Source organism: Drosophila rhopaloa, unplaced genomic scaffold, assembly GCF_018152115.1.
Source record: "Drosophila rhopaloa isolate 14029-0021.01 unplaced genomic scaffold, ASM1815211v1 contig_115, whole genome shotgun sequence".
NCBI lineage: Eukaryota > Metazoa > Arthropoda > Insecta > Diptera > Drosophilidae > Drosophila > Drosophila rhopaloa.
The window spans coordinates 15,777,159-15,788,878 of record NW_025334990.1 but is presented as its reverse complement, the minus strand read 5'-3'; the positions used below and the strand labels follow the sequence as shown (position 1 = coordinate 15,788,878).

The 11,720-nt window shown below is 38.5% G+C and overlaps 1 protein-coding gene across 4 annotated transcripts; it reads right to left on the bottom strand.

Annotated features, from left to right (window-relative positions):
* Positions 1–92: 92 nt before the first annotated feature.
* LOC108044856 (F-box/LRR-repeat protein 20) lies at positions 93–11,676 on the bottom strand. 4 transcript variants are annotated; one of them, XM_044461190.1, is made up of 10 exons: positions 10,956–11,676; positions 4,195–5,045; positions 3,656–3,772; positions 3,494–3,577; positions 3,227–3,321; positions 2,988–3,165; positions 2,740–2,928; positions 2,374–2,667; positions 2,097–2,309; positions 93–2,043 (listed from the first exon to the last, which is right to left on the bottom strand). In XM_044461190.1, the coding sequence occupies exons 2-10, from the start codon at positions 4,801–4,803 to the stop codon at positions 1,936–1,938; spliced, it is 1,887 nt and encodes a 628-aa protein (XP_044317125.1). In that variant the 5' UTR covers positions 4,804–5,045; positions 10,956–11,676; the 3' UTR covers positions 93–1,935. The 4 variants fall into 4 exon arrangements, with proteins under 4 accessions (XP_044317125.1, XP_016979502.1, XP_044317127.1 ...); XM_017124013.2 differs by lacking the exon at positions 10,956–11,676 and adding an exon at positions 8,285–8,444; XM_044461192.1 differs by lacking the exon at positions 4,195–5,045.
* Between the last annotated feature and the right edge of the window lie 44 nt (positions 11,677–11,720).

Sequence of the window (11,720 nt, the reverse complement as noted above, 5' to 3'; positions counted from 1 at the left end):
TGATTTCGAATTCAAATATTTGTATAAGATACGTGAAAACAAATAAATATTTGGAAACTTTATAACCAACATAAAGTAAAACACATTCGCCATTTGATATTTAAAATATTATTTATGTTAAACGTTTCTCAGTTTAAAATGTCATATTTTCCGTTTTGCCATATTAATTTTTGTTAATTTTCGAGTGTTTTCAAATTTTCTTATTACTTTTTGTTTGCAAAACTACACACGTACATATGATGTAAATATATAAGTCTGCATTGTAAAGCCTTTATGTAATACATATATATAGAGGTGTATATAATATTTAATTCTCCTTTTAAATGTAAATTTTATTGAACCAAAAGTTATTTTTTGTGTGGTACGGAACTTTATTGCGCTTTACGGCAATTTTCCATATATATATTTCCGGTTTTTTGTTCAACTCTAACTCTAATTAATACATATCAGTTGTGATTTTTTTGTTGATTTTTTGTTAAACAGTTTTAAAACAAAGTTGAAACACACTACAAGAGACAGACAGAAAGATCCGTTAAAATACGCAACTTACAACTCTTGTTTTATCCTTTTTGCATTTTTGTATTTATTTCGTGTAAATATGATTTTGACTTCTTTTTGGTTTTTCTTTCTAGGAAAATATATGGTAGGTATATGTTTGTATGACACCATTTGCTTAGCTTAACTTTAAAGAGAATAAAATGAATCAGGAAAATATCTCATCTGGCATCGTTTTGCGTTTATTGTGCTTGTTCTGTGTGTCGAGGGGTTAAGTGTGGACATAATGGGTTAAAGGGGCTGTCACACCATTGTTTATCCTATACCCCAGCTTACAACTGATCGATCTTTCGAGGATTGGATATACAAAGTTCTGCAAGAGAGGGAAACCTTTTGAGTTGGGGAAATAATATATTATCTACTTAATTGTGGTGGCCCAAGTTGTGAGCTTATCGCGAGGCTTAACGATTACTTTTCTGCCCCATTTATACATTTTTCAGTGGATAATACATTACAAAATATACTGTATAAATATCTGTGTGAGTTCAGACGGTGTATATAGATTTATTGAATTATTTATGTGTGTACTGTTTTGTGTTTCAGGGAAGATGATCCAGTGTGAGTCGTTTGTTCGTTGTGTAATATACATGGCTATACATAGATAATGCTAATTGCTGAACAGTTTTAGCTGGCACTAGACTTGAGTGGATAATCAAAAGTTAAATTAATCGTACTTCGGATAGTGTGAGTGTATTTTTGAACGCTTTGTGGTTCTATCGACATGTTTCGGAATTTTGGAAAACTCCAGCTTCTTTTTTCGGGGGACCAGTGAGAGATAAAATCCTAGCATTCTCCAGATGGATTTATAATTTAATCATAATTTAGCAACCATTTAATACAGGCATGCGTGTATGAGAGTTAAAACTAATCGCAGATAATTGCAGTTTCTAGGCTAGACACAGAACATTCAGCGGAACCACCTGAAGCTGCCGCGGATCGGGCTGCACGTCTACATATACATATATATACAGGTTTATATAAGCTAGCAATTCTTCGGGCTGCAGTTAATAACAAACATAGAGCGTGGGGAAGGCTAATACAGATTACACAAATGAGGGTCTAGTTAACGTAGAATATTAAATAAAATAATCACAATTTGATGCTGGTTTCTGCAAGTTTTTGAAACTTGCTCAAAACTAAAACTAGGGTTAGGTTTCGGTTAAGCCGCTGCTGCTGCTGTTGTTGCTGCTGTTCCTGATCTGGATCTGTATCTGGTGGCTATGTGGTCATCGCCGCGTCGAGCAGGCCCAGCAAGTACATGCAGATCATCGAGACGAGGGTCAGGCTGAACACCATGGCGAACATGACGATGCACACGGGCCAGCATCAGTCCGTGGCCGTCTTGCGCATTATCTTCCTGGCGAAGCCGATGGCCGTATCTCAGAGAATCTCACAGCAGCGGCAATAACGTGGTCGGTGTCCGCTGGTCACAGCTGGCGGCGTTCCGGGCGCAAAGTAGGCGTGCACCTTGATATTTGGTAGATGGTTCTGCGAGGGACATAAATATTAGTTAAATTCTAACTAATAAAGGAATATCCCACCTTCAGCTTGCGTATGGCGGTGCGGGAGATAAGCTGACAGTCGAATAGCTCAATGCGCTGTAGGTTGTGGCAGGACACCAAATGCTCTAGCGTTCGGTCCGTGATCAGGGGGCAGTTGTCCAGCTCCAGCACAGACAGTATTTCCGCGGCACAGCTGCCAGTGGTGAGGTGTCGTATACCATCGTCCGTAATCAGTTCACAATGCGAAAGGGTCTATTATAAAGCAAATAAATTAAATAATCACCGGTTATCAAGGTTAGGGGGTTATCAAGCCTACCAATTTCTCCAAACTAGGACAACCGGTGGCAAGATGAGCCAGCGTGAGGTCAGTAATTTGGCTGCACTCCTCCAAATCCATCCGCTCCAGATATTTGCAGTTTCGCCCCAGCGCCTGGAAGCCGATGTCTGTGAAGTTGCGACAGCCGGACACCTCCAGGGTGTTCAGTAGGTGATTGTGCTGCGAGAGCGACAGCAGCGTGAGATCGGTGAGGTCTGCGCACTTGGACACGCACAGCTTTTGGAGCTTGTGGCAATTGGCGGCCAGTTGGCGGATCGATGAATCGCTGATGGTCTACATTAATTCAAATTTAAAATACCATTATTAAATAATTCTTCAGATTTATATCTAATATTATATACTCACCTCACAGCTGTGTAGATTTAGCACCATTAAATCGGGACAGTATTTGGCCAGGCACAATATGGCATTGTCGTTTATCTGTTTACAACCTTTACTGCTGAACTTGCGCAGTTTGACGCAGCCGCGGGCCAGCGCCTCCACGCCATTCTCGGAGATCAGGTGGCACCAGGACACGTTGATCTCCATGAGATTCTGCGGGAACAACCCGATAAAGTATGCTTATTTCGTATGGGTTATTCAAGTAAACCTACTGGACAGCCATCGGATAGATACTTCAAGCTGTTGTCTGTTATGTTGGAGCACGAGTCCAAATTAATGGCCGTTAATTTGGAGCAATACCTGCTGATGGACTGTGTGGATATATCGGTTATCTTCTTGCACTCTGACAGATCCAAGTGTTCGATATTGTGGCAGTGATTCGCTAGAGTTCTGAAATATAAATTATTTATTTAAGTTGTGGGTTTGGAGTGGTTTTATCATGGATACTTACCTTACGGACTGATCTCCCACCGATTGGCAGCCACGAAGCGACAGTGATTTGAGGAAACCGCGACATCGCTGCGATATATTCTCAATCACCGGACCCTGTTTTAAAAAGAGAAATATGTTAGTAAATACGTATATAATTAGTAATAATATGTAATAAAAATTAGTCACGTTCTCTGTTAAATTTTTAAATAAACAAAATAAAAATATAAAAATTCAGGAAGTTGATCGCCCATGGCTTTAGTTAACCATTAGATGCTCCAAAGCTCACCTCGATATCACGTTGAAAGTCGAATAGATTGATTTTCTGCCAGCTGGAACCATCGAGGGCCAGCACGTTCCAATATTTGCATACCTGTAGCATGAAAAATTCATTAGTGGGGGAAAAACTGACGACCTCAACTGGGCGTTTAACTTGTGCCAGTTCATTTACCTGTGCACAGCGGCATAGTGAGACAACATCCAGGTAGGAGAAGACGCGCAGCAGTACCTCCTTTGGCAGTTGTTTGATTAACTCATCGTCCAGTTCGGTGGCGCCTAGGAATGTGTGCTGAAACGGACACAACATGGCGGATGAGTGATACAATTTAAAATGAATTCATTTCTATGGCTGTGAAGTTCCCAATTGGAGATGTGGTGGCTAAACAAAATCAACTGACTGACTGATTCCTCAAGTGGTCCCAAAATAAAAACTTTAATGAAAACCAATAGGTTGAATTGAATTCCGGAACAAAACAAATTAATTAATGGAGGAATTGTAAGACGAGAGAGAGAGATAAGGGAAAAGCGAAATAGAGACAGAGCGATTTGAGGGGGATTTCTTGAGCAATATGTACAAAATGCTGGATCAAGATGATAAACGACCGTTGAAGTGGGAAAAAATGTCTTCAAAGATGGGTAACGATGAGCAATTTGTTCATGGTTTATCTTCCTTTATACATTTTTGTTTTCATTTTTTATTTTGTTTCTTACGGACTGATCCTCTTGCTGATCTTGAGTGCTGGTGATCCTTTGTCGCTGCTGTTGATCAGCTAGGCAAACCTCGGGCGCTATCGAAGAACTCAGTGAGCAACTATCGCTGCTGCTTTCCATACTTTTCGGGTTAATATGTACACCTGGTAATGGGTTAATTACGGGCGTAGCACTGCCAAATGTGGCCGAACGCCAAATGGTGCTGCAAAAGCCGCTGATGATGTTGCTGCTGCTGTTGTGATTATTGTTGCTGTTGCTGATGCTGATGGGAGGGCTAATGTTGCTGGAGTTACTGCTGTTGCTGCCGCTGCTGGTGTTGCTGCTGTGTTGCCTAGTGTTGCTGCTGGCATTACCATTCAGTTGTAAGCTCGGATTGTGATTGTTGTTGTTATTACTGTGATCTGTGGCACTACTGATGGCGGTGCTGTGCGTCTGACTGCTGGTGCCGCTGTTGCTGCTGAAGCTGGCGCTGATGCTGCTGCTGCCGCTGGGCGGGCAGAGCAACTCGATGCTGCCGCTGGCGTTGCCGCTGCTGCCTCCGCTGCCGGCGTTGCTTGTACCGCCGCTGCCGACGTCGGCGACGCCTGTCTCCGCGGCGCTGGCAAACATTCCCGGTTCTTATCTGCTGCCCTCCTCTGCCGATTCAATTAACTCTTCAGCACTCTCTTCTTTTTTGTCAGCTGGCCGGCGCCGTGTGAACGCTCGATTAAATTATTCACAAATTGCGTCTTCAATACGTTGCTCCCTGCTCACTCGGATCTTCTGCTTATTTTTGGCTCAGCTCGTTTTCGATTTATATTATTTATAAATCAATTACTGCAGCAGGAACTGGCTAAGTTGTCCGAAAAACGCTGTTGTTTTGCACGTGTGAAATAGAACAACAGCGGAATTTATTACGAGACAAAATAAGACAAATAAAAAACAGAGTTTCGGACATCAAGGTTGCGGGCGTGCTTTAATTGAAATGCGCACCCAACTTTAAGCTCTTCGGGGGCTACCTCCCCTCCCATCCACCACCCACTTTCGTGGCATTCAACTTAAATGAAAAGTCATCAGAGGCAATTTAAACAAGAAAGGAAAGCTAACTTCGGGCGGAGCCGAAGTTGATATACCCTTGCAGAATACTTTGTAAATTATATTCTCCAAAATTATTCATATGATGCATTCTTAATACTCATAAAAAATCCGAACTTCCTAACTTTAACAACAACAAAGTTATGGCATTTCCAATCGTTCAGTTATATGGCAGCTATAGGATATAGTCGGCCGATCCTTATGAAATTTGATAGGTCGGATTGATTGGCCAAAAATAAAATCCGTAGAAAATCCCAACTTCCTAACTTTACAAACACCAAAGTTATGGCATTTCCGATCAATCAGTTATATGGCAGCTATAGGATATAGTCGGCCGATCCTTATGAAATTTGGTGGGTCGGATTGATTGGCCAAATATAAAACCCATAGAAAATCCCAACTTTCTAACTTTACAAACACCAAAGTTATGGCATTTCCGATCAATCAGTTATATGGCAGCTATAGGATATAGTCGGCCGATCCTTATGAAATTTGGTAGGTCGGATTGATTGGCCAAATATAAAACCCATAGAAAATCCCAACTTTCTAACTTTACAAACACCAAAGTTATGGCATTTCCGATCAATCAGTTATATGGCAGCTATAGGATATAGTCGGCCGATCCTTATGAAATTTGGTAGGTCGGATTGATTGGCCAAATATAAAAGCCATAGAAAATCCCAACTTCCTAACTTTACAAACACGAAAGTTATGGCATTTCCGATCAATCAGTTATATGGCAGCTATAGGATATAGTCGGCCGATCCCGGCCGTTCCGACTTATATACTGCGTGCAAAGGAAAGAAGGGTGTGTGCAAAGTTTCAATCCGATAGCTTTAAAACTGAGAGACTAGTTTGCGTAGAAACAGACAGACGGACAGACGGACAGACGGACAGACGGACAGACGGACATGGCTATATCAACTCAGGAGGTGATCCTGATCAAGAATATATATACTTTATAGGGTCGGAGATGTCTCCTTCACTGCGTTGCACACTTTTGACCAAAATTATAATACCCTCTGCAAGGGTATAAAAAGGCAATCGATCGAACGTGTGACGAATTTGAGTGAAGCGCGAACAAGAAATAAGTGTGTATAAATAATAATGACAATAACACAAGATGGAATTGATAACTGAAAGAAATACCTTAAAATCCATGGGGGGTACATTGTAAATTTTACAAGATTCGAACCAAGTTTTCTGACTCAATTTGAATTTTTATGTTTCGAATTTTGTATCTTGTTCAAGATTCTTTTATAAATATTTTGAATTTAATTCCAACTAAATTTAGGTAATTTAAAATCGAACATATATATTTAATAAATATATATGTTGTGATATTGACTAAAAAGAATAACCATTCGAAAACCCGACGGTTAATAGGTAATTCCATTACGAACCAACTAAAACTGGAAATTCCCCAGAGCAGGGTATACACATATTTAACTTAACAATACAAATTCCTTTCTTTGTCAGCGGTACTGTAAATGGCACAACAATTACAGAAGCTCTATGAACACAATACATGTCAGTTATAAAATTGCTGTTTTCACAATTGTAAAAAGCCATTCATATGTATGAGATACAAATAAAGCGATTGATGGTCTATTAAATTATTGATTGCAAAAGATTTTGAACTAGAATAGGAGTTGAAATAAATATATAGTAATATTCATAGGTTCGTATTCAATTAGTCCGTCAAAGGATGACAAACTATTATCAATTTATGAGAAAAACACTTAAAGTGGCCTGAATTCAATCAGGGCGAACAATTGGATCACACATCTACAACAGTGGAGGTTAAAGTAATAGTTGTATGCGCATTCTTTTAAGAAACCAGGCCATATTTAACGCAGTATTATTAATAGTTGTATGTTTCAAAACAAACTAATACATTCAAAATCACAAGCAGAGTTTATTTTCTTCTTTCGCAAAAGAGAAAATAACTTGTTGCTTTGGAAAAAGTCTTTGAAGTCTTTTAACAATTACACCTAAAGGTTGTTTTAAAATAAAAATACAAAATATAGTAATTTTATTATTATTAAACCTTCAATAAGGTTCTTTAACAGATAAACACGAAAATGTATTTGTGTAAAAATATTTGGGTTTAAGACGTTTACATGCCACCCACTACTATTATTTTGACCGCTGCTTTATATCGCAAGCAAGGCGCTATATCTTTCGCACGTACTTATGCAAATTCAAGTGCAGCTGAGACCCCAAATAGTTTCAACTCAATTCACTTTAAGTGATGGAAGCGACAAGTGCAAGGCATTTCACTTGATTGCTGCGTTTTGCATAGTTTATTATTTATTTGATCATGCAACACATGGCGTATACGTAACTTAAACTAAAACAGCTGACAAAAAGTAAGAGCAAAACAGGGCGAAAAAGTGGGTGCGTGTGGAAAAAAGTAAACAAATTAAAAATTCCCAGTCGGGCATTTACTTTCCAAGTGACCTCGAGTGAAAAAAGAGGAATAAATGCATATACAATATATGTATCGCATGTGTATGCATATACAGCCCACATGACAACAAATCTGGGCTGCATTTTATATAAGCCATGGCCGGGTCAGCTGGCCCACAAAAACAGTTGAAAGTTGATAGCACTGACAGACAAGCATGCCATCCGTTCTATATATTTTTGGTATACTATATACTAACGAGCTATATGTATGGATGTGAGCAAGGTCAGCGAATAGGGAAAACTGGGTCAGCATCCAAATTGGGTTGCACTCAATGCTTTTTTATTGTCGATAAATATAGAAATTCATAAGGGGTAAGCACAAAAAAGCATTTATAACACAGGTGGGGTGTTGTAAAAACCTTAAAAAAAATTCTCAAAGCAGGCAAACAAAATACACACAAAACAAAAAAAACAGCTGATGACACACCAGTAAGGAAAAACAGGCGGAAAAGCCCATAACAACTGCAACCAAAGAGCTGGAAAAGCAATCATCACAGCACAAAACACACTTCTTTATGGCACATTTAGATAAAGTTCGCCCTACCATTTGTTTATATTTTTAGCTGGACTGGCGTGTAATGGATTTTTCTTTCACTTTTTCCTCAGTTGCGATGAAAAACCGTGTAAATGCAGAAACGCGAGACACGAAAAACGCAGGAGAGCTGCAATTTTCGCGAGACAACATCGATGACAACAGAGCGCAGAATGAGAACTGAGTGGAGAATCGAGAACTGAACGCTGCCAGAGCTCGAAAAACAGCTGGCCCCCAACAGCACTCTCTCTCTCTCTTTATTTCTCTCGTGAAAATGCATATGGTGGAGGCGGGGCAATGCACCCACACAAAGGTCGAAAAACAAAAGCTGGCTGAAAAGGTCTCAATGAGAGTAAGTCTTGAAGTAAAGGAGAGAGTGCAAATGGGGGCTACTGTCGAAACTAAATCTAAGAACTCTAGATACCCTTGCTGAACTATTTGAACTTAGGCAGGGTCAATCGGAAAATGGTATCAACATTTTTGTAGCTCAAAGTATATGTTCAGAAAAATAAACAAATTATTAATACAAAATAGTTTCAGAATTTTCTAAAAAATGAAAATGACTTTTGACGAGGTTTTTATAAAGCATATTACTCCAAAGAGTTGAGACAGCAGACTTGGAATTTATTTTAAAGCGAATATATTTGTTTCACTAATATATTCATATTATAGCACAAAAGGGCATACTTCTTACTAAAGGGTATATTGATAATTCCAATAACAGCTGTATAAACTATAGACCACCTCTCTCATTTTCCCATATCCTTCCCACACTCTCTTTTGTAAATCTGCAAGGGTTGCAATGCTGCCAGACTTTTTTGTAGTGCCCGTCAGCTGTTTATCGGGCAATCTGTTTACTTTCATTTGTTATTGGCTTTCGCATTGGCCTCTAGATAAGTTAAGTACTCTAAATACAAAATACCAAGAATGGACAGTCAGTAAGCCGAAAAATAAATAAGCAATTCGTTGCGATTAAAGCATAGGAGAACGCAATTAAAATGAGTCTTCGTTTCCATTTCCTCCGTTTTCCATTCCCAGCAACCAGAAAGAAATATCTATAAATTTGAAACTGATATGTATGGATCAACATTTTATCTATCATTATGCATAGATTTTTAACTTCATTTACATTTAATACCATTAAAATTAGAAAGTTTAGGAACTGATTTTATGAACAATTTATAATATATATTTTACTGTACCCTATTCACTATTTAATTTTAAAACTTTGAATAAAGAATTTTTACAAAGTCTTCTTTCATCTAATTTAATATTGTATTAATCCTTTTCAATCTTAAATTTAAAAAATGTACACAATGCTATGTAGTTACTTAAGACAAGACTTAAGATGTTAATCACAATGGAGTTTTGCAATAAATATGAAAATTTCTTACAGTGTCTAAGAAATTGGTAAATTCCGCTTAAGAGTTTATTTTCTGTTTGCTTATTTACTTTACATTGTGTGCACATTGCACTTGGCGAAGAATTTCGAATTTGTCAGAAGTCCTCACTTCGCAACTGGTCATTATCCGACTTTGGTGCGGGTGTTTTGTGGGGGCCTTAGGGGGTTAATGCTTGGGGGTGTGTTGTCAGCGAGTTTATTGCACTTTTGTCGCAAGACAAACATATAATTTTTTGAGGGAGGGTGTGAGACATTAGCCACTTACACTTTTACAAGCTCGGCAAAATCCCTGACGCCCCGACAAAGGCGATGACTCCTGTTCGTATTCCTTATTCCTGACTTCAAAGACAGGACAAAGAACTCGCTTTGCCATAAAAATCAACGAGATGCAGTCTATTTTAGTGGTGGGGCTCACGGGAGCCGGGGGAAGTGGAAGCGGCTGACTAACTGTCTGGGTGGGCAAACAAACAAAAGAGCAACAGCACGTCTTGAGCTTGTAAAAAAAAAGAGTGAAGAAAATACCCCAGGCTAACAAACAAAACCTAAATAAATTCTTGCAATCCCACGCTTTCAAAAATCCAGAATTAAACAAATATAGCTCGGTTCTTGATGAAATACCGTAGGTTTTAAAGACATTTTCTTAGTCAGCCACCTAGCAATCTGATTACTTTCTTTTGTTATTGTCTATCGCATTTGAGGTCTAGATAAGTTGAGTACTTTAAATACAAATAAAAATCAAAGTATCATCAGTCATTGAAAAAATGGTAATTTTTATATACATTTACTACTCACTATGTATTTTTTTTTCTCTTATGAAAAAATTCAAATTTTAAGGAGGCACCAATGATATACATTTATTTCTTGATTACTTATCAATCTCTTGAATACCCCTTGAGATTTTCGAGATGAGGGGAAGGTTAACCAGTTTAATTTTATATTTCTTAATACTTATGATAAAGATCGTATTTAAAGGCAAATAAGACTACAGAAATGACCAGGAAGTATGGGTGTTAATTGTCAGTTTTGACACCTAGATATTTCAGGACCACTTTGTTAACATTGTTTTGAAGAAAAAAAGATTTCGATAAAAATCAAATCTAGTTAGAAACGAAATTTTTTAAGAGGCTAAAAATATTAGCAATGCAACCAAGAAAAAAATAAGTCTACACAATTTAATACAAAATTGGAGTATTCATCAATTTAAATTAGATATTGTACTATCTTTCACCAAAGCAATTTCGAAGTTTAAAGATCACATTGTAAACCTTCTGGATTACTTACATCGTATCGATGATGATTGCGTCCCGAGTTGGTCATTTTACTCGTGGATAAATCTAGAGATCCAGATCCAAATCCAGAAATGCAATTTTTCCTTTCCCTTTCGGTCGTTTCTCAGTTCTTCCTCTCCCACGCTCTTCAGATATTCTTTGTTGCCCCCGCTCTTTTTATATGTGCGTAGGTGTGTGTGTGTGTGTGAGCAGGAAATTATGCGTCGTCTGCTGCTATTGTTGTTCTTCTTCCTCTTACTCCTTCTCTTCTCTGTCCACCGTTTATTTTTGTTGTTGTTTTTGCTGCTGCTGGTAGTTCTTTGTTTCTGATTGCGTTGTAATTGTTGATTGCACTAAGTTGTTGTTATTGCGGAGAGAGAGTAATGGTATCGGTGTTTTGCTGGTATTGGTGTTTTCCCTACATCACAAGAGATCTCTGTGTTAACTGCAAAAAACTGCAGCTATCCCGATATTGGCATTATAAAAACAAAAAACGGCAAAACAACAACTCGCTTCGTAATGCGTAAATACGTTTTTCCCGTTCTTGCATCTTTTTCGCCGTTCCTTTTTATGCAGATATTCGCTTGCCCGCTCGCCGCGCTTTTCTAGTTTCGCTTGATTTTTTCCCGTTTTTATGTAATTGCGATTTTTGCTGCGGATTTGTAATTGCAATATTGCACTGCCGAAGAAAAGAGAGAGCACAAAAACACAAAAAAAAATGTGTGACCGTTATGCACAAGCCAAAAAATCGTACAGAGGTCGGCACAATCAGCCGTTG

Bases quoted from the DNA above. Each gene is read 5' to 3' on its own strand.
- LOC108044856 (XM_044461190.1), bottom strand. From the start codon at position 4,803: ATGTTTGCCAGCGCCGCGGAGACAGGCGTCGCCGACGTCGGCAGCGGC. The intron at 3,773-4,194 runs GTAAGAAACAAA...TGTCCGTTTCAG, and splicing joins ATCAGCAAGAGGATCAGTCC to CACACATTCCTAGGCGCCAC. The intron at 2,044-2,096 runs GTGGGATATTCC...TGTCCCTCGCAG, and splicing joins CCGCCATACGCAAGCTGAAG to AACCATCTACCAAATATCAA.